Source organism: Sorex fumeus, unplaced genomic scaffold, assembly GCF_029834395.1.
Source record: "Sorex fumeus unplaced genomic scaffold, SorFum_2.1 ptg000125l, whole genome shotgun sequence".
Lineage (NCBI taxonomy): Eukaryota > Metazoa > Chordata > Mammalia > Eulipotyphla > Soricidae > Sorex > Sorex fumeus.
The window spans coordinates 474,069-499,231 of record NW_026606182.1 but is presented as its reverse complement, the minus strand read 5'-3'; the positions used below and the strand labels follow the sequence as shown (position 1 = coordinate 499,231).

Below are 25,163 nucleotides of genomic sequence, written 5' to 3'. Positions count from 1 at the left end.
GAAGGAACTAAAGCAAGTGTCCGTGGACTCCCGTTATGCGGCTCCACTGCAGACCAGCTTTGGGCCAGCTCGATATTCTACAGACCAGCTCTTGTAGAATATCGCTTTAGAGCATCGAACGCATTAACTCCTGGCAGCTATGCTGACAGCCCGAAAGTCATTTTGACCTGAGTCTTGTGCTTCATCAAGAAGGATGATGAATTGGGGCTGGAAAGATAGCACTGCGGGGAGGGTGTTTGTCTTGCACGCAGCCGACCTGGGTTCGATTCCCAGCATTCCCATAGAAGTCCCACCAGCAGTGATTCCTGAGTGTATGAGCAGCCAGGAGTAACCCCTGTGCATCACCGGGCGTGACCCAAAAGAGCAAAAAAAAAAAAAAAAAAAGACGATGAAGTGGTAGTCAGTGGCAATGGACTGCATGTCTGCCTGCATTCCAGAGGCTAGCACACTTTAAGCAGGCCCGTAGGACACGCGTGCTGGTTTAAGGACACAAGCTACAGGGAAGAAGTTCGTTCCCTCTGCCCTTACAGCTGGATCAAAACACTTTAGACCAAGGCTGGAGAGATAGTACTGCAGGAAAGGCTGACCAAGCCGGGTTCAGTACCCGGCACCCCATAGGGCCTCCCTGAGCCTTCCGGGAGTGATCCCCTAAGTGCAGAGCCAGGAGTAAGCCCTGAGTACTGCCAAGTGTGACCCAATAACAGCGCTCCCCCCCCCCCAAAAAAAAAAGAAGCACTTTCAATACAGGACAATTGGTGAATGAAATAAAGTAGAGAACCCTATCATGCCTTGCAGGTTATTCTAATATTAAAATACAGAGGAGTATTATTATGAAAAATAATTATCATACGTACCAGGAAGTTTGGGAGTAAGAGTAATAATTGACCAGCAAGAGTGTCTATTCGGTTTATCGAAACTCCCCACAAAATGATGTCTCCGGGGCTGGAGAGATAGCACAGCGGGTAGGGCGTTTGCCTTGCACGCGGCCGACCCGGGTTCAATTCCCAGCATCCCATATGGTTCCCTGAGCACCGCCAGGAGTAACTTCTGAGTACAGAGCCAGGAGTAACCCTTGTGCATCGCCAGGTGTGACCCAAAAAGCAAAAAAAAAAAAAAAAAAAAGATGTCTCCGATTGGGACCTTTCCTTCTCGGCCTGCTTTCTCACGAGCTCACTCTGGAAGGCCCAAACTAGAAAGGGACCAAGAGCAGCCCTGTGGCTACAGCACCCTGGGACTCGTCAGCTGTTGAGTCCCGGGCCTCTCCTGCCATCTCTCTCTCTCAGAGAAGCTGTTGCGTGGAATCTTGCCTTGCTGTCGGTCCAAAGCAAGTTGGACTCTCTGCCGACTGTTGAATGTCAGTTGACGCTCCTGTCATATTTTGGGTCTCCCTTTAGTTCCTGGCTTCCCTTACCCAACTGCAGCCACCACGGCGGCCGCTTTCAGAGGAGCCCACCTGCGGGGCAGAGGGAGGACGGTGTACGGTGCGGTCCGGGCGGTACCTCCGACAGCCATTCCCGCCTACCCAGGGTAAGCATTCCACTCCCCGCCAGGTACCAGACGGAAAGGAAAGCCCTTGACCCTCTCATCACTCCTGGGACCTGACTGTAGTAGAGTGTCTCTGCCTAGCAGCAAATTAACGGAGTTTGTGACAACAACTAAAACGTGCCACTTGTCAGAACGTAACCGAATAACCGATGGCTGCCCCGAACTCTGCGTCTGGGCGACCCCACGCCCCGTGGCCGTGGCGTAAGCCAGGAGCCAGACTGTCTCGTGTTTACTAGCCGTGTGTGGGCATGGAGTTCACTCAGCATCGCACGGATGTGGATTATTAACACAGCTGCCGAGAAGCAAACCAGGAGCTCCTGTTTGTAGTGCCAGCCTTGCCTCTGCCGTGCTCACACCTCCCCACCACCCCGCGTGTATGTGGGGGGGGAGCGGGTCAGGCTGTCACCTGTGCCCTCGCGCCTCCTGGTTCCACCGCCTGGGTGGTGAGCCGCAGAGCTAGTTACCCACAATGGATTTGCTTTCTTTGTAGGAGAACGGATTAAAAGAGGTTAATTCAAAGATGAACCAAGTCCAATTGACTCAAGGGAGGAAGGGAGAAGTAGGAAGAATTAAACTACCGTTGACTTCTGAACGATGGTAAAACGTCTAACGCAGCCGAGGATCCTTCGCCCCTTGATTTTTGTACAGAGGGTGTCTCATGCAGTGGAACGATTCCATAGCAACAAATAAATCCTTTGGCACGGAACTGGGGGCAGCCGGAGAGAGGATGGCAGGCTCGGGTTCTCCCTGGCTTCTCCGTCGTCAGCCCGGAGAGGGGTTTATTTTTACCAAGAGCGGATGGTTCCGAAGTTAGTCGTATCAGGGGCCTCCCTTCGGAGATGGGACGTTCGTGTTCTTCCTCTTCTCTCTGCCTGTTAACAGAGTTTTCCCCCCACCCCCACCCCACCCACACATCCCTAATGAGGAGAAAGCAGACTAGGAGAGGGACCTATGTGTTGCTGCTTCGTTAAAATGTCAAGGGAAAGAGCCTCTTTGGGGGCCCTTCCTGAACAGCAGTTGGCTTTGAGGTGTGCTGTGTGCAGTCGCATCCCTAGTCCGAGTAGGCACGCCATGAGGAGCCCTGCCCGGCACAGCACTAAGACATTTTTATTTGAGAAGGGAAGCATGCATGTCGTAGGGGGCAGGCCCCGGAAGCCACCGGAAGGGAGCTGCTTCCGAAAGTACGTTTTGTTTGCAGTTTATAGATGTTTAAATCCCATGCATCCCATCATCTCCATCTTCTCTCATCACTTACCTTTGAGTTGATCCCTTTCCTCCCCCACACACACCCCTTCCGACTTGACCTTTGACCTTCAACCTCTGACATCTCTTTTTTTAAAAGCTGTGACTCAAGAAGTGGTATTATTGGCCATGGAGAAATGCTCGAGTTAAGCATCAGAGCGAAACCTCGGGGAGTTCTACACACTAGGAAAATTAACTCATGAGACGTCTTCCATTTCAATCCAAGAGAGTGTGCCGTCTTGTTTGCAGAGACACTGTGTTCAGCAGAAACATGGGACTTCTTTAATTTGCCACGTTCCTGAGTTAACTTAGATGGTGATGGAACGCATCCTTTACCAATGCAGGTCATTTCAGTGTATTTGCCAAACTTGAGAAGCTGTTTTCTGACAAGTCCGTGTCAAAAATGATTTAATCTCTGTATTTAACCACATAGATTTCTATGCATTACATTTGAACACTAATTTCCCATGTTTTCCTTTTTCTTTTTTTTTTTTAATTGAGCCACCTATTTTCATGGAAGATGGCAAGGAATAAGTCCAGTATTTTATGGGGAATGGCCTAAAATTGCTTTTCAGCTTAGCAAACTAATTTCCTCACTACTGATTGTATTCTAGCCTCCTATGGCATTTGATACAGGGAATATGAGAATTCTTGTAGAAAATGCAGGTGAATAGTCCTAGTGAGTGAGGCAGCTTAGGGTAGGATTCACTCCTGTTTTTAAAGCCGCTGCTCTTCTCGAGAGAAGAAATGTTTTTTAGCCGTTGCCTGTGTCTCCGTACTGAAATAGAGGAAGCGTAGTTAATCAATCACATGGTCTCAGTGCTTTTCATTTTTGTCAACATTCTTTGTGAGAACAGGTCTCATTTGTGGTTGAGAGGCAGATAACTGTCTAGTAACAGATTTCAGCTGCAGTTCAAGACTAAAACCACACAGAACTCGACTCTCTGAGCATCATAGATGAGTGCAATTTGCCTGTTGCATAACACAAAGGCACACCATAATGAAGGTCTTGCAAAATATGACTACGCTATACACTCAGCACAGTTAAAGGTCACTGGAAATAGAATCAGAAACTTTTCAGCTACCCATGAGTAAGTTACTTGGTGTTGAAATGAAAAATACAGTCATGCCCTCACTTGCTAGTGTATTTATTCTAGTAGAGACGGCATTGGTGCCATTTTCCAGCTTTTTCTGTTTCATTAAATGATGATTAGCAGATCTTCTCATTTAAAAGAGCCAAATCTTGATTTAACAAATACAAAGAAGAGAGAGTCTCTTATATCTACCACTGTTCCATGTCCTTTGGACCCACCGTAATGTTTTTGAGAAAGGACATGCACAAAAATGCCTCGAAAGGTTTAACAATCTCTATTTCAGTTTAAAATTAGTCTAGTGTCACTTCAGGGTTTTTTATTTTTTTTTAAGTCATGCAAATCGATGAACAACGGGGAGGACAGTGCTACAGTACTCTTTGCTACAAGTTCATTTTCTAAACAGAAACATAAGCTCTCTATTCCTAATCTGCTACCATCAAGTTTAATTCTTTAAAAAGACAGAAAATAGGATAACATTTGATCATGCCCAGAACTTTAGTTATCAGTTGTATTTATCAGAATTATTTAGATATTTTTTAAAAAAAAGAGCCCTTAAAATCTTCCAAGTACTCCTTCCCACTCTGGATTATATTGTTACTATCTGGGATCCCCACTGCACCTTTCAATTCTTGGACCTTGGACCAATCACCTTAACCTTTTAGCTCATTATCTCTGCTTGTGAAAGCAATGCATTGTGGGTATTTTTGGTTGTGTTTTTTTTTTTTTAATTACATTTCTCTGTTTACTTTGGTCAGAATTGATTGACTTGTTTTTCCGAGGTGTTGCATTGGTTCTTAAAATGCTGAATAATAATACTTTGCATGCTTGTGTGATCAGCCAAATCTTATCGCATGTCTAATGTGCAGGGTAAAAAAAAAAAAAAGCAGGTGATGTATGGATATCAGGGGGAGGGGCTAAAAGTACGAACTGGAAAAACGAAATACTAAACATCGTTTTGAAGCATCCTTGGCCTACGGAGACTTACCGCCCTAGTGGGAAACTTGGGGTTCATTTTTGCTTTTATGTTAATGCCCCCCACCTTCCCATCTGCCCTGACCCCCACCCCCATAAGCCCAAACTTTAAATTTCTTTTTTTTTAAAAAAAAAAAAAAGATTCCCTGCTAGTGTGCAAGCTTAGCTTTGGTTAACAATTCCGGGGTGAGTGGGGGGTGGTTTAAAATGTTGATGGCTCCAACTGACCCTATGGGTTTCCCATTCAGGTCCTCTGGGAGAGTTCCTTGCCACAACGGTCTTCCTTTGGTGACCGGGTGACCCCGGGGAATGTTCTAGAAGTGCATTCCCTGCCCCACCCCCCTCCCCCGTCCGAAGGCGCTGTGTGAGGTGGGCGCATGCTCACTTCCTCCCCGCTGGCTCGCACTGCGTGCCCCCCTCCCCCGACCCCCACCCCCCCCAGCCCAGGTTACATATTCATACATCACCTGCCCGTATAGAGCGCATGTGCATGCTGCCGTCCTCAATAACCGGAATGTGTTTCTGTTCTTTTGTTTTTTTTGTTTTTGTTTTTGTGTGGATTTTCTGCAGTGTGGTTTACCAGGACGGATTTTACGGTGCTGACCTCTATGTAAGTACACACACCGGGGCCTCTGGACCCCACCCCCCGACAAGCCAGCCTTTTTTTTTCTGTTTCTTTGGTTTGGTTTGGTTTGGTTTTTTTGTTTATTATTTTTTTTTTAGTATAATTTATTAAGTTCTCGTTTTCTTTTTTCCTTGTGGATATATATATTATATATATTTATATATTTCAGAATGCAAGCATGCTTTGCCACTGCGCTTGCCCCCGGGGTGCAAAAACTAAAGCCTTTGGGTGTCCTGATCATGGCTAGGGTCAGTCTACTGGACCTATTCTTTTCCCTTCCCGAGACCCACAGGTGTTCTGTGTATCACTAATACATTCACGAGATGATCAGCAGGTTTAAAGTCGTACTACTGTCATCCCATGCACATATACGTAAATAACGGAACTAGCTTTAGCCCTAAACCAACTCTTTCCCCTTTTTTCTGCTTTTCCTCCTCATTTCACATCCCTTTCTAGATCATCAGAGCTTTAATTTACGTAAATGGCAATAACCTTCTAAGCTGTGTGTTTTCCTCTTTGATGTGCTTTTCCGAGAACACTAAACGGTGAAAGTGAGATCTGGAACTGGCGATGAGAAGAAACCCAGTCTTTAGGCTACGGTCCATGACAGACCAGGGGCTGCTCTCCTTAAGAGCCGTCTGGAGGAAAAGGAGGGGAGATAGGTAGCAATCTAGGCTTCTCCTCCAAACATACGACCAGCATGCAAGATCTCTTTAAACAGCCATCTGAACATGGAATCCATTTAATCGGAGCTAGGCGCAGGGGAAGATTCATGACCCGTTTGTCACGTAGTATTTAAAACCTAGACGAAGACGCTCACTGACAAAGACTCAGAGGTTTTAAGGGTTGAAATCTGCTAGGTTGTCGCCAGAGGACCTTCTCGCGGATGCCAACTTGGTCGTCTGACTGCTCCAGTGTATAAGAAACAATTTTGTAGACACAGAAAAAAATCAAAAAGCCAAAACCTTAACGTCGGCAGGCTGTTGGGCTGCCGTTAGAATGAATTGTCTGGAGGTATTTTCTCCACCTTTCCCAAATCTATCAAGGGAACCTTGATTTTAACAGTTTTCCAGGCGTCCTGGAGTCTTTCTCCAGAGTCTCTAGCAGTCGAAAAACATTGCATGCATTTTGAGGATGTACTTAGAGGTTCTTGGTTTTGCAGGAAGTTGGCAAAGGATGGAACAGCCTTTGAGAGCCTAAGAGATAGTACAGCGGGTAGAGCACTTGCCTTGCGCAAAGCCACCCTGGTTTCTGGTCCCCCAAGCACTCTAAGGTGTGACCTACAAAAACAAATTTTAAAAAAAAGTCTTCAAAGTGCACCCAAATATTGTACACAAGTGCTCTGTTTCATGTAGGCTTTCGGTGTCTGCCTTTATTTAAGAAATGCCCAGCGCGGCCCTCACGTCTTACAAATGGGTTCCTTAGTGAGACTGGCTTCCCCAGAATTACATAAATTTATTTGCAGAGCCAAACACCAAATGCCACGAGCGTATATTTTGTTGCCTCTTGTAGCACTTTAAAATTGACATCTTTCCTCAAGTGGTTTTCTGAGGCGTAGTGATAACACTGTTTCTTGTGCTCATAGTAAAACATAAGGGTTAAACAACCTTGTTCCACACCTCAACTGGATGACACATTTCTGGATATACATATTTTCACGTGATCTTAGCCTATGTGTTCTCCATTGTAGACTAGTAATATCCACATTCTCCTAAAACTCATCTTTGTGTTGTTTAAGTTGTTCTCTTGAAGTCTCATCTGTCAGAGCACTTTTTTTTTTTTCATTTGAATGCTTTTTTTTTCTTTTTGGGTCACACCCAGCGATGCTCAGGGGTTACTCCTGGCTCTGCACTCAGGAATTATTCCTGGCGGTGCTTGGGGGGGGACCATATGGGATGCTGCAAATCGAACCCAGGTCAGCCACTTGCAAGGCAAGCACCCTACCCACGGTGTTATCACTCCAACCCCGAATACTTTTCTAAATAAAGTTTTTTTTTTTCTCTAGCTCCTTATTTAAGGACACACACACACACACACACACACACACACATATATATATATATATATTTTTTTTTAATGTGGCCAACTTCTGCCTTACTAAGATTTGCCCGCTACCTAGTTAAGTCAACCAACCAAATACTTTATTATGATTTTCTCATTTCCTTAATTTGCGATCTGTGGTTTTATTGGGAGATGATTTTCCTATACTTGTTGAGAATATACTCTTTAAATTTTTATATCTACTCATTGGACCACCTTATCCAAATAAACAGAAATAATTTAGTGGTCCAGGTGTCTCCCTGCCCAGTTTTTTGACAAGTGAGCCCTTATTGATGAAAATAATTAAACTAATGTTATCACCTAGTTTGTTGGTTTGGTTTGGTTTGGGGGCCACACCCGGCAATGCTCAAGGGTTTCTTCTGGCTCTGTGGTCAGAGATCACTCCTGGCGGTGCTCAGGACCCCCTGTGGGATGCCGGGGATCGAACCTGGGTGGGCCCCATGCAAGGCAAACGCCCTCCCCGCTGTACTGTCACTCCGGCCGTTATCATCATTTTTTAAATCAGTTATTGCAAGGAAAAGTTGGTCACCTGTTCTAAAATAACCCCTGATCCCTAGAGTGAAAAATAAGAAAACATTGTGAGTTCACTTCCACCGGGTTAATATAACCGTGGTTTTGAAATCTTACCATTTCTCACTTGATATGTTAAATAGGCAAAGATGTTTCTTAAAAACATGGCAACCAAAACTCCCGACCCTTGAACTCTGAGCCGTTCTGCTTCCCCCTGTGTGTTCTCCTCTCTTTCTCTCTCTCTCTCTCTCTCTCTCTCTCTCTCTCTCTCTCTCTCTCTCTCTCTCTCTCTCTCTCTCGTGGAACTCTGTGTTTGTCTGTTCAGTTCCTGTGTCCTCCGAACACAGAATAGCGTGACACAGAGGGGGTTGATCTCCCACTTAGAAAGTGCCCCAAAGTCAAGCCTGGTGAAGAAGAATTTAAGTTGTTGGTCTTGCTTAAACACCATCATTTTAGGCTACAAATGGCGGAGGGCTCTTGGGTTGGATTTGTTTGTTTTTTTTTTTTTAATCTCTCTCCATCTTCTGTTATTCGACCCAACGCAATCCCTGCTAGCCATTTTCTTCCTGTTTCTTTTCCGACACAGTTTCTCTCCAAATAACGGGTTTAGTGGCAGGGCCCATGTTTGTAGAGACCGTGATAACATTCGGGGGGTGTAGCTAAGAGATGGGGTACCTGCCGCCACCTCTCTGGTCTCCCAGAGGGAAAGGCACTTAGCCACACAGAGCCTCTGAAGGGGATTTTAAAAACAAAAACAAAACAAAAACCCACTCCTAATTCTCTTCCTGTGAAAAGCATGCTTGCATCCAAAGGAAAGAAAAGGCTGGTGAGCCCCCTTTTTGCGGGCTGTTTTGTATGATTGTTTTCCTTCCACAGCTGTGTTTTTTGAACTGCTCTTCCTGTGTTCTGTTATAGAATAGTCTTACAGGAACCAATCATTAGCGCTAAAATACCTCAGGTAGGAGTGCCAGTGTGGCCTGCCAATCAATCAGATTGTGGATTGCAGTGAACCAATTGAATCATACTAACCATTCCAGCTCCACGTTAGAGATGGGAACAGAGGCTTTTTTTTGACAGTCAAGGCTTGTGAGTGTGTGATCTAATAAGCCCTGCTACCTCAGCAGCGCACACAGTTCCTCCAGGATGCCCCCGCCCTCCCCCACTCCAAAATGCAGTGCTCCTGTCCCGTGGGCACCTGCCCACCCTCCACGCCCAGGCGTGTTAGATGCGCCATCCGTTCCACGCCACTTCTTTCCGTTTGTCAAGCACTTTTATCCATGAAGCTTTTCGATTTGGAGATTTTAACAGCCCCGAGGGGACGTTTTCTTGGTACTGTGAGAGAAAGGAGAGGAGGGCAGAGAAGGATCCCCCATGCCCCGAAGCCTCCTGCTCCCCCGCTGGGCTCTGGGGAGAAGTCCGTAACAGCAGATGGGCCGCACAACTCTGAAGTTGCCTTAACCCTCTAGACAGACGGGGATTCTAAAATTAGAACAAGGCAGTGCCCTTCCCATCTTTCACCTTCAGAGATGAGCCAGTTCCTTCAGCTAATCAAGCACTATTCTTAGAAAGCTCACTGGGAGCCGGACATGGGGTTGGGGGGGGGGGAGGGGTACAATGGCCACCAAGTGAGAATTTGAAAAGGAACCAACTTAGGGAGAGGCGGAATTAGTGTGTAGAGGTCATCTCTCCCATTTCCGGGGGACACTGCAAACTGATCGGAAGAGCTTCTCAACCCTTTCTGACCCAATTTTGAAGAATAATTAAGGCCAACTTGAAATACTTCCCTGGCAGGCTTTATCCCCGCCCTGCCCCCCCCCCCCAACGACTACTCTTTGGAGTAGATGAGTCTGCCGATCAAAAGCAATATTGGGGGGCTGGAGCGATAGCACAGCGGGGAGGGCATTTGCCTTGCACGCAGCCAACTCAGGTTCGATTCCCAGCATCCCATAGGGTCCCCCGAGCACCGCCAGGAGTAATTCCTGAGTGCAGGCACCAGGTCACACCTCTGTGCATCTCTGAGTGTGACCCAAAAAAGAAAAAATAAAAGGCGATATTGGCAATCCTGATCATTATTATAAATCCTGGTATCTGTGTCTCCCATTCTCCACATCCAACCAGAGAGTACCCTATTGCCCCGGAGGAGGAAAGAGCCCCTCCTCCCCGCAGTCGAGGGGAGAGGGCTGGCTGGGGAAGGACCCGAGCTAGTCTGGGCCCCTGCCCTGTCGTCCTCACCCCTGCCCTTCATGTCCCCGCACGTCCAGTCAGGGCGTGAGCTCTCGTCTTCTCCGCTCGAAAAACACACACATGCCTCTCCTCAGTGTCACATGATGTCACTGTCTTCCAGGTAGAACCCAGGTGTCTTGACATCACATGCTCACCAAAGTCCTGTTTTAATTGGGACCCTAAAATAGTCAAGGCGAGGCCAGCACCCAGTCAGAGGGCGAGTCCGAGTGGGAGGACGGGAGCAGCAGCGAGGCAGATACAGGCCTTGTTACTGCGGCGGGGGGCCAAGGGAAACCCCTCCCGGGCTCCGTTGGACTCTTCAAACACTCCTGGCCGCAGAACGGGTTGGAAAAACCCAGGCCGTGGGCTGGAGTGAGAGCACAGCGGGGAGGGCGTTTGCCTTGCACGCAGCCAACCCGGGTCCGATTCCCAGCATCCCATAGGGTTCCCCCGAGCACTGCCAGGAGTCATTCCTGAGCGCAGAGCCCAGGAGGAATCCCTGAGCATCGCCAGGGGTGACCCAAAAAAGAAAAGAAAAAAGAAAAACCAGACCGTCACTGCAGCGGCTTCACGTTTCTCCAATGACCAAGAATCCCTAGTAGGCGACCGTAGCCGGGGGCAGGGGGCAACAGAGCAGGGACCAGAAACAGTAGCAGCATCAGGGAGGTGGTGGCATCTTCCCCTCCACCGGCCGGAGGTTGGAGATAAGGACGGTTATGGGTTGCGGGCACGGGAGAAGGTCCAATGCCGAAAGACAGCTGAGGGGCAGGAGGAGCACTGTGGCCAGGAGCAGCACAGCGGGGAGTGTTCGGGTCAGGCCGGGGTTGGGAGGCCACAGCGGGGACCCCGCAGGCTGGGGAGGGCCCCAGGTGGGAGCCGTAGGGGCCGTCCTGAGCGGGCGCCAGGAGGAGAAGGAAGTTCTTTTCAAAGGGTCCCTGTCTCCTAGGGTCGGGAGTAGCCAGGCCCACCGTGTCCCGTGGCCAGGGGTCCCCCCCCCCCCGGGCAGCCGTCCATTTGTCCCTACTCCATCAGGGTGTGCCATGGCCCACGCTAATCCCCATTTTTTGTTTTATTTCAAATCACACCCAGACAGAGTCTGCAAACTGCTTCAGATCAACCAGGTCTGATTGTTTGTCAAACCATATGTCTTTTTCTTTTTTTTTTTTTTTTTTTTTTTTTTTTACTTTTTTGCTTTTTTTATGACTCGATGGTTGCTTCAGTTTTGCATCTGGTGCATGGTGAGAGCAAGACACATCCGCTACTTTTCATGGCCTCATATCTCCAAACGAATTATTTCTCCTCCTCCTCCTCCTCCTTTTATTTATGTATTTATTTATTTTTTATTTATTTATTTTTTTAGTTTTCCTCCTCTCCGTTTGTTCGTTTGTGCGGTCAGCTGGAGAAATGTTAACATCTCACTCTAAATCTCTCGGTGCAGTCTCTGTTCCCTTCTCTGATATAACAGATGGGTTACTGCTTGTCATAATTATTAACATTGTGGTGTGGGCCCGGGGTGGGGGCGGTGGGGGGGAGGCCCGAATGACTATTTCTCTGGGCTGGGGCGGGGGGCCAGCCGTTAGGGTCTGGAATGTTAACGCGAGTGGTGACTGACTGTTTCTGTAATACCAGGTCGTGTGGCTGCACGCTCTAGTAATTGAGGCTGTGTACTTCACCGAGCTTGTGGTAGACTTAGGGCAAACCACTGTCCCAAGAGAATGCTGGGATAGATAGCGTTAGCCAATCCAGTCTGAACGTGGTGATTTTTGCTGGTTGTTTTAGCTCCAGATGTTGGCATGCTTAGTTTTTAATGTGATTAATAAATGTGGCGCCATATCCCCCTACCCCCCCACCCACCCCCCGCCTGGACACCCCTCTCTTTCCTACCCATTTTCCCACCCTTGTTCTTTTGGGGGGAAGAAAAAAAAACAGAAAAAACAACTTAAGAACCTGTAATGAAAAACCTTGGTGTTTCAAACTGCACTGTGTTCTCATGTTTGACGAAATCCTACAGATTGGCCAGTAGAATTGAACCCTGGGAGAAATTTCTCAGCCCGGCAAGCTCTGGGCCCTTGGAAATTGGAATGGAAATGAACGTCTCTGCGTTGTCTTGGTCTTAAACTGGAGGGCGGGTGGGGGGCCGTGTTTTTATTGGCTAACCCATCTAAAAGCACCGCAGAAATCGGTCTCTTTGGAGGAAGAAGACGTCTGCGTGAATTAAAGTCCGTGATGGACATTTTTAGTTTTTCTGATTTGGGTGTGGCATCTGGTGACTCACCAGATTTGCTGGAAAATCCGCTGTCCCTGCTAAATATAGCCTCCTCTCTTCAGCACCGCTCTTGTAAGGTAACGAGGCGTGTTGAAAGACCGTCTGCTTTCTTTGCGGCGGATTAATGGGGCCAGAGAGATGGTACAGAGGCTAAGTCCTTGCCTTGCATGTGGCCACAGCAGTGGTTTGAATCCCGGCATTGCATAGGGTCTTCTGAGCACCACCAGATGCTACCTACCCTTCACCAGAGAGCCAGGAGCAACCCTCCATGTGTGCGCGCGCTCACACACACACACACACACACACACACAAAAGCGTTAGTGATTTATAACCATGAAGTAAAATAAGTAGGTTAGTTTGAATGGAAATGTCACCATTCATTTTCTTAGTGATGTTATTCTTTTCCTGTTAGTGAAAGATGGAGATCTTGGCCTCTCTCAGGGTCCCCACATGCAGAGTTAGTGCCACCCCCAGCGTCTCCCCGAGACTCAGGGCTCTTCTCCTGAGCCCCCCAGGCCCTCCTGGGAGAACTCACAACCCCAGACCAACAGCGTGGAGGGATCAGACCACGTGATGGTCGTTGGCCACGTTTATCATGCAGCCAACCTTAACTCGTCACAGGTGGAGGGGACCGTCTCCAGCTAGAAAGAAAGTCGCTGAGCCTCGAACGCTCACTTTGCACCCGGGCCAGAACTCGCTGTGATTTAACAAAAGCGTTGGCTGTTTGGTTTTTCTCTTTAGAAGTTAAAAAAAAAAAAGTCAAGTCCTGAGACATTCCGGTTGACTTCTAGATGACAAGACCACGCAGGCGTGTAGGCAGCACTGCAGCCGGGGTCGCAGGGTTCCCCAGACCTGTGAGGCCCACTCAGCCCGTGGTGTACCAAGTGGCTCGGTCCCGGCCCCTGCGTGTGTGCTTCCTGCTGTGTCTCTGGTAAATCGTTTTATGGCCAGAGTACGGTGACAATCATTTGGATTGCACGCGGCCAATCCCAATCCCATAGGGTCCCCCGAGCACCACCAGGAGAGATTCCTGAGCGCAGAGCCAGGAGGAACCTCCCCCTTCATTCCCCCTCCCCCCACCCCAGCATCGCTGGGTGTGACTCAAAGAAAAAATACCAAACAAAAAAATCATAATGACTCTGACGTAAGATCCCAAATCATGTTTGCGCCTGTGCAGTGCCGGGAATCAAACCCCAGAGCCCCCCACATGCCGAGCGGGCCCTAGACCGCTGATTCCAGCCCTGCTCTCAGCATCGCAGGCTTCCTTCCTTCCTTCAGGCTGTGAGAGCAGAGAGAGCCCGGCCTCTTGTTCTCCTCCCTCCCCACCCCCCCCGTTTGGTTTGGGGGTGACTCTCAAATCAAAAAGCCCGCCCCCTGCATTGGGTGGGGGGAGCCCGTCTTGTACCCGAGGAACAGCATGTGGACGGATGCAGTTTGAAACACTCTCTTCCCATGTGTGTATCTGTGTTGGTGTCGGTCCCCATGTCTGTGTGTCTCGATCCGCTGTGGGGGGTGGGGGTGTCTGTGTCTCTCCGTCCCCCGGGGCAGAGGTCGCTGTAAAGTCGCTTCTCCTCTCTCCTGTAGGGCGGATATGCAGCCTACAGATATGCACAGCCCACTGCAACTGCAGCCACCGCTGCTGCCGCCGCTGCCGCAGCTTACAGCGACGGGTACGTAAAGCCTGGGCCTCCCTGGGAGCGTCCCGCCCCCAGCTCCCCTTCCCACCCTCCTCTCTTGTCTCTTTGCTTTGGACCCCCCCCCCCCCCCAGAGCAGAGCCAGGAGGAACCCACCCAACCCCGATCATCACTGGGTGCGGTTCAAGAAAACAAAGCAAAAACATAATCATGGGAATGACCCTGAAGGAAAATCATCCCAAATCGTGCTTGTGTGTGGGCGATGGCAGGGATCAAACCCGGAACACCCCACATGCCGAGCAGGCCAGATCCCTCTTTTTTTTTTCCCCTCCCTCCCAGCTCCCTTCCAGCTCCTGTAGAAGTCCTTCAGAATCTCGGGGCCGGATGGGGAAGGCGTTTGCCCTGCACCCAGGTTTGATTCCCGGCATCCCATAGGGTTCTCCGAGCACCTCCAGGAGTAATTCCTGAGTGCATGAGCCAGGAGTAATCCCTGAGTATCTCCAGATGTGACCCAGAAAGAAAGAAAAAAAAAAAAAAGAATCTCGGGGCCGGAACAATAGTACAGCAGGGAGGGCATCTGCCTTGCACACGGCCGACCCGGGTTCGATCCCCGGCATCCCATAGGGTCCCCCGAACACCACAGGAGTAATTCCTGAGTGCAGAGCCAGGAGGAACCCCTGTGCATCTCCAGGTGTGACCCAAAAAGGAAAAAAAAGAATCTTAGGGCTGGAACAATAGTACAGCAGGGAGGGCGTCTGCCTTGCACGCAGCTGACCTGGGTTCGATCCCCAGCATCCCATAGGGTCCCCCGAGCACCGCCAGGAGTAATTCCTGAGCACAGAGCCAGGAGGAACCCCTGTGCATCGCCGGGTGTGGCCCAAAAAGAAAAAACTCCTTCAGAATCTCTGAGAGTCCCTGCACGTAGGAGGAGAAGCGAGTTTCTACCTTTCTCCCATTGTCCTCCTCACATCCCAAGACCACGCGTCTCCCGGGTTCTGAGCCCAGTCGGTTGGCTCGGTTTGCCGGGACCTGGTCCGCCCTGCCCATCCCTGACCGTGTCTCTTCTCTCCAGTTATGGCCGGGTGTACACAGCCGACCCTTACCACGCCCTCGCCCCTGCCGCTAGCTATGGAGTTGGCGCTGTGGTGAGTACCTGCCCTTTCTCTGAGGGCCGTCCCCCTCCTCATTTTGAACGACCAGTGGAAAAACGATCAGGGAGGTCATCAGCTCCAGTCGCCTGCCATTGCCAAAGTATTTAAGCACAAAGGACTCTCTGGGGCTGGAGCAATAGCACAGCAAGTAGGGCGTTTGCTTTGCATGCGGCCAACCCGGGTTCGATTCCCAGCATCCCATATGGTCCCTCGAGCACCGCCAGGAGTAACTCCTGAGTGCAGAGCCAGGAGTAATCCCTGTGCATCGCTGGGTGTGACCCAAAAAACAAAACAAAAAAAAAAGAGAGAGAGAAAAGAAGGACTCTCTGGCAAGAGGGCCTCACCCAGTGTGCAGGAATGAATAGTGGCCATTATTCCTGGCAGCACGGAGGCCGGGCAGGAAGCAGGTAGGCAGCTCAAAGTGGCTCCTGCCTGATGCTCACGATGGCCCAGATTCGTTAGCCGGGACAAGGAAGACCCCGGGGACCCATAGTGACCCTCAGATAACCCAAGTTCCAGATGCAGGTGCTAGAGTCCGCCAGGCTGCTCGGGGCCATTCCATCAGTGGACAGTTTGTTCTCAGTAAAAGTATAGGCACCAGGAGTAATTCCTGTCCTGAGTACAAAGCCAGAAGGAACCCCTGAGCATCACCGGGTGTGACCCATAAAAGGAAAAAAAAAGGACATGTGCTCTTAGCAAGCCCAGAATTCTACAGGAGACTTCCAGGCATGTACTATAGAACGATCCCGGTCCTGAAGGGCATCATCTGGGTCCCTCCTCTGGATTGAGCACAGTGGGGAAAGAAGGCAGACCCCACTGGGGGCATCTCTCTGCATGCTGGGGGTCTCTGAGGAGTCTGTTCCTGCAAGTCCCTGCAGGGGACCCTGAACTTCCTCTTCTTGCTGCGCTCACCAACCTTTTAATCCTCATTTTTTGTTGTTGTTTTTTTTTTTTTTCTTTCATCCCCACAGGCAAGTTTATACCGAGGTGGCTACAGCCGATTTGCCCCCTACTGAAGTGACGTGAGACCCCGCCACTGGGACAGCCCCCCAGTTCATGAGGCCTGGCTATTGCAATATTTACAAGTAGAGGAACTCTATAGCAAGATGAAGAGGAAAACAAAAACAAAACAAAACAAACAAAAAAAAAAACCACAAAAAAAAAAGAGAGAATACTTTTTTATACCTCACTATGTTCTTTGAATATGTATTTTTTTTCCTTTAAATTTCTGCCTTTAATTCTTTTGTTCCAAAGATTGTGCATTTTTTTTTCTTTTATTTTTCTTTTTTTTTTAAACTGTGGTAAAAAAAAAATTAATGCATTTCCATGTCTGTATGTTTGTACTTAGCTTATTCTGTCAATCATGGAAGAGGTAGTTCATGAGGAAGAAGAGATTTGTGGAGCTGATAAACGCATCTGATCAGAAGTCAGCAGACAGAATTACCAAAGTGTATCTGGTGCTGGATGACTAGGTCAGGCAGGAGCGCGGAAGAGTTCTTTCCGCCAGCGGGATAATTTCTCTCCTCTTCTGAGTTTCTGGTCTTTGGCAGGCGGTTCTCACTGGCTGTGGCTGGAATCCACATCAAAGCAGGAGACGATCTAGAAGGACTCTCTCCTCTTCCTCCCGTCTTCTCCATGCTTTTTTTGCAAATCATCTTTCAGGCCCAGCCTGAGACAGTTGGTCCAGCGTGTGGAAACAAGAGTCTTCGCGTTTCCAAACGTGCTCTCAACCCGGTGGGTCAGGGAGCCCCTCTCTTAGGAAGCGGTCTCAGAATGAACTCTGGCGTAGGGAATCAGTAGGTCATCCTTTTGCTTTCTTGGAATTCCCGCTTAGACTTTTTCGCTTTTCACGGAACCACAGTTGAGCGCATCTGTCCTTCGAGAAACACCCTGCTCCCATGTCCTCAAAAATTCAGGATTTTCGGACCCAGGGACCGAAGAATAATAGCCAGCAGGCAGATTGCCCCCAACCCCCCACCCCCCACCCGGGGGGACTGGGCTAAGCCCAGGGGTTACCAGGGCAGATTGTGAGCCTCAGAGGGGACGGGGAGAACAGGGGCATCCGGCGGTCTCTTGGCTAGCCGCTCGCGATATTCCTGGTCTCTCTCGCAAACAGAAAATCAGTACAAAGTGAGCTGAGTCCAGCAAGGCCTCCGCCTGCCGCCCCTGGGGGTTTGGGTGATGTGGGCGTCCACGAGCGGGCAAAGGCACTTTGTACTTGCTCCAAAGCCATAGGAATTCTTCATCTTCCAGAGCCTTTACGAGTCCCTTCTCTGCCCGCACTCTCGAGCCCTCGTGGCCGTTAACGCCCAGCTCCTCGTGACCCTCCAAAGATAACTCCGCTGAGCACCCCCCCAAACACCGCAGGACCTACCCTCCGGGCCCCCAGCCTCGCACCCAAGACTGTTCCCCTCCCATTAGCAGGAGGCGCTGAAACAGCCGAGAATCTCTGGTCGCCGCCGCCGGGGGCCGGGGCCCAGGTCGGGGAGGAAGGATTTCCCTGCTAGTGGTCAGCCGGGGCTGCCCAAAGCCAGGGACCTGCCGCGTCCCCACGGTGAGGGCATTAGCGACCAGAGCGAGCACAGACCCCTGCGGCCCCCCTGGCCTCCCTGTAGGTACCGGGTGACCTTTCACCCCCAGCAATGCTGCTCCCGGGTTTGTGCCAGGGCACGGCGTTGCCGCTCTGGTAGGGGTTTGGTTTGGGGTTGGAGTTGGGTTTTTTTGAATGACCCCCACCCCCCCCACCTCCACTCGTGTTCTTGACTGATCACGACTCGTGTCTCTGAATTCAAGTGACCCCTTGTACGCAGAGCGATGGCTCTGGGGGGTGTGGGGGGACCCGCCCGCCCCCTGGGGTCCACGCCTCTTTCCTGAGGGCCGGGGGAGGGCGTCCAGGAAGCCAGATGCAATTCTGCTTGATCCCAGGGAGGCTGGCATCGAGGGGGGACCAGATTGCCCGGGTCGCTGGCCGTGTGGGTCAGGGCTCCCCTCCTCAAGCCAAAGCGGGGTGTGTGGCTGTTGAGACCGTTTTTTTGTTGTATGTATATAGCTATTTTAGTTAGCGGAAGGGACCCCGGGTTGCAGGGCTTTCACGGGGCTAAGGAATTGGGGAGCAGGGGGGGGAATTTTTTTTCCCTCTTTTTTTTCCCCTCTTTTTTTTTTTTCTTTTTTTCCTTTTTCAAGGGAGTGCTTTATCCTGACTAAAGAAACGGAGAAAGACACTTCGTGTCGTGTTCCAAGTGGCAGCCACTCGCTAGGCGGCTGAGTCCAGGCCAGATCCTGAAAGGTGGTTTTCCGTCGAGGGTGGGGAGAGAGAGAGAGAGGGAAGAGGGTTTTCTCTTTTCCCCTGCACTCCAGAGTGGGCACACTGCCCGGTGCGCATCTCAGTTCAGCTGGGTCTGGCTGAGGGCGCCCCGGCCAGCTCCGTAGCCTCCCGGGGGGGCGGGGGGGTCTGTCCCACCGTGTCCTCAGGCTTCCTGCAAGACTGGGCTTGGGATTAATTCTGCAAGAGCCTGCCCCCCTTGCCCTCGATGCCTGCACACGTCAGCTTGTGAGCATGCCCTGCGCAGCACCCCCAACCCCCGAGGCAGGTTCCTCGAAGCTGCAGGGTCCTCTGCTCCTGACTTGACTTCCCTTTGGACCCCAGACCCCAGTCAGAAGAGGGCGCTGGCAGGCGGCTCCCCCAGACGTGGCAACGCGGAGCCCCAGAAGCCGGGCAGCTTCTTTGTAGCTGGATGCTCGGGACTTCCTCCAAGGAGCCCTCCAGGGCTGCCCTGACCCGCACGCCGCCGCCCCCCTCCTCCTCCTCCCGGGACCCTCGACGGCCACCCTTCCATCTTGGCCAGAATCCCTTGTGCTCACAGCCCGTCTCCCGTGGGCCCAGCCCAGCCCTGGCGACAGCTTCATCCTCTCTAAGGCTCTCAGGTTTTCCTAAAACCTACTCAGAACCACCCTTCTGTCTGCGCCCCAGCCTTCACCGCGGGAGGGAGTTGAGCCACTGGTATTTTTTATTTTATTTTATTTTTATTTTATTTTTTTGGAAGAAGAAGGGAAAGGGAGGGGCGGGGTGGCCAGCTCTCTGTTTTAAGGGGAGCTAGGGGTGATCTCCTTGAAATCACCGATGACGACGGCAGCTTTTCCTCAAAGGCTCCTAGCGGTTCTGCTTTTCCTCGTGCAGGAGGGCAAAGTCCCTCGAGGGAGCCCCCTCCGATGGGCAGGAGGCCCGGGGCCAGTTGCCCACACCCTCCGGCCAGCTGCCCACCCCCTCTCCTCTCACCGCTGCTTTGCTGTGCTCAGCCGAGCGCAGTCCCATTAGCAGAATCGCAGACTTTTTTTTTTTAATTTTTTTCTCCCCCAGATAATAGGAGGAAAGGGAACTTGGGGTTGGGGTGGGGCTTGGGGTAGTGGTGTTTGCAAAGCTTAAGTTACCTGTTTGCACTGTTTTTAAGATAGGTAAGACATATAGTGGGCAAGGTGAACACATCCAACGTAAAATTCGTGTGTGTTTCTTTCGTCATGGCTCTTCAAGCTGTTCGTAGTAGGACACCAGTGAAACTTGATTCTCGGTTGCGTACCACACAAACAAACAAAAAAAAAAGGTCTCTTTTTCTTCTTTTTCTTTTCTTTTTGGGAAGCGTTCCTGTCCAAACGCCTCTGCCCTCTCTTTCCCCTTCCCCCGTCCTTGCGTACTTCCTTTCATCCTTGCTTTCCTGACCCAGCAGGCCATATAGCCATCCAGGACTCGAGCACGAGGTAAGGCCCTTGGGCCACCTTGTCCCCTACCAGTGTCATGAGTGCGTTCAAGTCTCTGACACCTGTCTTTGACAATGACGCCCAAGGACCAGACCCCAGCAAGTGACCCAGTTCTTAAACTCGCACGCTCAGAATCAGGAACCCGGAGTGGGGGGGAGTGGGGGGATGGGAGAAGGGACCCTCAAGTATCGCAGTTGGCTGGAGCAGCCCGAGTTCTCCACGTTACCGGAACTGTAGCCAGTTACAGTTTACTCAGGAAAACGGTCGATCACTTCAGCCATGGTAGTGCTGGTTGGCAGGGATTGGTAACGGAGAGAACCGCTCACCGGCCACAACTGACCACCCCCCGTGGTTCTGAGGGTGCCGTGTGGCGAGGGTGTCGCCCACACCGGCAAGCAGACAAGGGAACGTGGGTTCCCTGGTCCTCCCTCTGCCCCCATCTCTGTGACCGACACCAGAGTCCCAGGGGCACTGGAACTTTTGAAGTTTTCTTTTCTAACTATTTTTTTTTTTCTGGTTTGGCTTTTTCCGGGGACTTGATAAGTGCTTTAAGCAATGTCTCTACCCCATCTAGACTCCCAACGTAGTCATTTTCTGATATTTTTTTTTCTGTTCACAGTATTTGTGTGTGTGTGTGTGCGTGTGAGCGCGTGCGTGTGTGTTTGTGTGGTGTGTGTGTGCGCTTTTGGCAGCTCGTTTTGGCTGTATTATATATCGAGTGATGAATTGATTCTCTTTTTCCTCCCCCCCACCCCCCTGCCCTAAAGGATATGAACTGTTTTGGGGTTGTTGTTGATGTTGTTGTTGTTGTTGTTGATTATTTTTTTTTCTCGTGTTTGAATTCTGCTTGTGAATAGCTGGAGCGAACCTGGGGCTGACCCACGTAAGCCAGGGCTGCAGGGTGAGGAGGGGTGGTGGGGGGGGGAGATGGAGGGGCGGAGGGGGTGCCCCCCACACACACAGACCGCCTCACCCGAGTCTCTGAGCTCTTCAGTCCAAATCTCTGCAAGGCTGAAACGCCATCGAACCTCTCTCCCTCCTCCCCACGCCTCGTGGCAGGAACCCGAACTTCCCGCCATGCACCTGCAGTTTTCCGCCCCCCCCCCATTGCCATGGCAACACAGGTACCTTTGGGGCATGGGGGCATCACTTGGGATGCTTGTATAATCGACCACCTCGCCTTTTCTCCCTCACCACTCCCCCATCCCCCCTGCCCCAAATCACTTCCTAGGACCCCCCCCCCCGCCCCCGAGCTGCTGGCCAGGGTCCTGTTTCCCTGCGAACTCCAGAGAAGCACCCGGGCTTTGTGACGGTGTCCCCCCCCCCGACCCCCACCCCACCCCGTTAAGAATCATATGTATAGTAGCTTTCAGACCATACAGTATTCATTGGGTTACTCCTATTATCATCAAGTAGCTGGAATTGTGAAGGTCGGAGTAGTTAGATCTTTAGCTTTTATTCCTTCCTTTTTTTGTATTACTATCCATGTGTATAAATTATTGATCATGTTGCTGGCTTTTATAAACTCTAAGCGAAGGAGGAGCCACTGCCTCTGCCTTTGCAAATGGTAATGAAGCACTGTTTTTAAATAAAAGAGAGAAACACCATTCTCGGGCCTGCGTGTGGTGATCCTGTTGTGTCTGTCCATGCCTCCCGCAGCTCCGGACCCGCGCCTGGAGGTTGGCCCCCGAGACAGGGTGGCGAGGGTGCGTGTGAGGAGTAGTGAAGGGTGCGTGCGTGAGTCTGGTGGGGATGGTGGCGAGAGTGAGTGGTGGTGGCTGATGACCATGGGCAGTGATGCTGAGCGTGAGTGATGGTGAGTGAGTGAAGGTTGTGAGTGGTGGTGAGTGAGGCTGTATGAGGGAGTGATGGTTGTGAGCGGTGGTGAGTGAAGTTGTTTGAGTGATGATGGTGAATGAGTGATGGTCGTGAGTGATGATGGTGAGTGAGTGATGGTTGTAAGTGAGGGTGGTGAGTGACTGATGGTCATGAGTGGTGGCAAGTAAGGCTGTATGAGCGATGATGGTGACCAATGGTTGTGAGTGGTGGTGCGTGAGGCTGAGTGATGATGGTGGGTGATGGTCATGAGTGCGTGAGGGTGGTGAGTGACTGGCATGAGTGGTGTTGAGGGAGGGTGGTGAGTGGTGGTGAGTGAGGCTGTATGAGGGAGTGATGGTCATGAGCGGTGGTGAGTGAACACTGGATGATGATGGTGAATGAGTGATAGTCGTGAGTGATGGTTGTGAGTGGTGGTGACTGAAGGCTCTATGAATGATGCTAGTGAGTGATGGTCGTGAGTGAGTGAGGGTGGTGAGTGAGTGGTGGTGAGTAAGACTTTATATAATGAGTGAGTGAAGGTCGTGAGTGGTGGTGAGTGAGGCTGTATGAGTGAGTGATGGTTGTGAGCGGTGGTGAGTGAAGTTGTATGTGTGATGACGGTGAGTGAGTGGTGGTCGTGAGGGTGGTGAGTGCATGATGGTCATGAGCGGTGGTGAGTGAAGACTGGATGATGATGCTGAATGAGCGATGGTCGTGAGTGATGATGGTGAGTGATGGTCGTGAGTGGCTGTGCTCAGGGATCACTCCCGGCGATGCTCGGGGAACCACAAGGGATGCCAGGGATCAAATGGATTCAGTCCAGCTCACAGAACATTGGCATTTGGCAGAGCCTGGGTTTGAAAATCCCTGTTGTAAGAATATTTGCCCCCTAGGATTTGGGGCTCCCCAAATGGGCCACAGTCCTCAACTTCCCAATGCCTAACCAAGTCAGAGAGGGGCAACTCACATACCTTCCTGAGCCTCGTTCAGTTGTATGTCTTCCAATGGGTGCAAACACCAGGGGTACTGGAGAGGGGGTCTAAGTCAGAGGGGCCCACACATCCCACAGCCTGAGAAAACGGTCAGTATTTGCCTTGGAGTCCCCTGTTCCTGAGGGAGAGGGAGAGGGAGGGGACAGGGCCTAAGGCCTTGGCATTGCATCCCACCATCCCCAGGGTGACTCCCCAGCTCCGCTGGGTGTGGTTCCCCCAGGCACCACTAGAGTTGCTCCTGAGCACCGCCGGGTGTGTTCCCCCCACCCCCCACCCACCCCCACGCCCATCCTGGCCCACACCAAGAGACTTGGCTATCAGCGTCCATGCCATCCCCAGGTGCCAGGCCTCAGCACGCCACACTGCCCTGCTCTTTCCAGGAGACGCTGGCCCTTCAATAGGGAGACTGAAGACTCCGGCTGCCCTGTGGACGGGGCAGGGACTTCCCACCCGCCTCCCTCTGCCTCGTGAGGCTCCACCCCACCCCACCCCCACCTGCCTCAGGGCAGTTTCTGGGGAACAGTGAAGTTATGGGGAGCACTCAGGGTTGTGGGGAGGGCGGAGAAGCGTCTCACCATGCTGGTCAAGTGGTTTGCTCCCCAGGTCCCACCCCACACACTCTGCACGCTCCCCACCCCCCCCACCCACCGCAGCACCACTGGATATGGCCCAAAATCTGGGGCGGGGGGGATCAGGACTCCCCCAGAATGGGACAGGGGGTGATTGCAGGACGCAGCTCACTCCTGCACTGCAGGTTCTCTGGTCAGTCTGGTTTTGTTTTTTGTTTTGCTTTTTGGGTCACACTTGGTGATGCTCAGGGATTACTCCTGGCTCTGCACTCAGGAATTACTCCTGGCAGTGCTCAGGGGACAGTATGGGATGCTGGGAATCGAACCCAGGTCAGCTGCATGCAAGGAAAACGCCCTCCCGCTGTGCTATTGCTCCAGCCCCACTTAGACAACTTTTAAATGAAAACATGTGACTTCCCCCATCCCATGTGCTTTGTTCCACCCCTGAGGCCAGCAAGAGGGGACCGAAGGCTCCGTTGGAATAGGTGTGTACGGTTCAGGCCACAGTTTGTCTTATGCCATGAAAATGGCATCCCACAAAAGGCGCCCATCAGCAGTCAGATTTCATCACACTAAGCAAAAGAGAAAGACAATGACCAGATGAGCTCATCCATGGTGGGGAGAAAGAAGCCAATGAGGACCGCAAACCCGAAGGGAAGCAACCTCCAGGATGCTGCCTCAGAGCTGGGGATGAGAGCAGGGGAGTGGGGAGGGGGTGAAGGGCAGAGAAGGCCCACTGGGTTGGAAAGCGAGTGGTAATGGTACTTTGGTGGTGGGGTCGGTATTATAGTCGTTTGAAAAGGGGCCAGAGCGGTGGTACAGCGGGGAGGGCACCTGCCTTGCACAAGGCTGAGCCAGGTTCGATATCTGGCACCACACGTGGTCCCCTGAGCACAGAGAGAGGAGTAAGGCCTGAGCATCGATGAGTGTGGCCCAAACCGAAACCAGAGGGAGAGAGGAGAGGGAGAGAGGGGGAGAGGAGAGAGGCAGAGAGAGAGCAAGAAAAAGAGGGAGGGGGCCTGGAGCGATAGCACAGTGGGGAGGGCATTTGCCTTGCACACGGCCAACCCGGGTTCGATTCCCAGCATCGTATATGGTCCCCTGAGCACCACCAGGAGTCATTCCTGAGCGCAGAGACAGGAGGACCCCCTGAGCATCGCCGGGTGTGACCCACTGCACTGCACTGTCCTCCCATTGTTCATCGATTTGCTCGAGCGGGCCCAATAACGTCTCCATTGGAGACTTTGTTGTTACTGTGTTTGGCATATCAAATACTTCACGGGGAGCTTGCCAGGCTTTGTCGTGCGGGCGAGATACTCTCGGTAGCTTGCCGGGCTCTCCGAGAGGGGCGGAGGCATCGAACTCGGGTCGGCCAGGTCAGCCGCATGCAAGGCAAACGCCCTACCCGCTGTGCTATCACTCAGCAAAAAAAAAAAAGGGGGGCGGGGAAGCAAAGAGTGAGAAAGAAGCAGAGAGACAGAGAAAGAAGGAGAGAGAGAGAGAGCATAAAGCGATTGCCTTGCACGTGGCCAACGTGGGTTCGATTCCCAGCATCCCATAGGGTCCCCCGAGCACCACCAGGAGCAATTCCTGAGTGCATGAGCCAGGAGGAACCCCTGAGCATCGCTGGGTGTGACCCAAAAAGCAAAAAAAAAAGAAAAAGAAAGAGAGAAGCAGAGAGAGATGGAGAGAAAGAGCAATAAAGTAT

The 25,163-nt window shown here is 51.3% G+C and overlaps 1 protein-coding gene across 12 annotated transcripts in view; it reads left to right on the top strand.

Annotated features, from left to right (window-relative positions):
* Window positions 1–16,810, top strand: part of RBFOX2 (RNA binding fox-1 homolog 2) — a 204,899-nt gene extending 188,089 nt beyond the window's left edge. For 4 of the 12 annotated variants that reach the window (XM_056137416.1, XM_056137415.1, XM_056137426.1 and 1 more), the window contains 6 exons: window positions 1,385–1,527; window positions 5,424–5,463; window positions 11,362–11,393; window positions 14,123–14,208; window positions 15,246–15,318; window positions 16,296–16,810. In XM_056137416.1, the coding sequence (XP_055993391.1) occupies window positions 1,385–1,527; window positions 5,424–5,463; window positions 11,362–11,393; window positions 14,123–14,208; window positions 15,246–15,318; window positions 16,296–16,350 (429 nt within the window). In that variant the 3' untranslated portion in view covers window positions 16,351–16,810. The remainder of the gene's footprint in view (window positions 1–1,384; window positions 1,528–5,423; window positions 5,464–11,361; window positions 11,394–14,122; window positions 14,209–15,245; window positions 15,319–16,295) is intronic. The other 8 variants (XM_056137418.1, XM_056137417.1, XM_056137422.1 and 5 more) reach the window with 5 other exon arrangements.
* The last annotated feature ends 8,353 nt before the right edge of the window (window positions 16,811–25,163 follow it).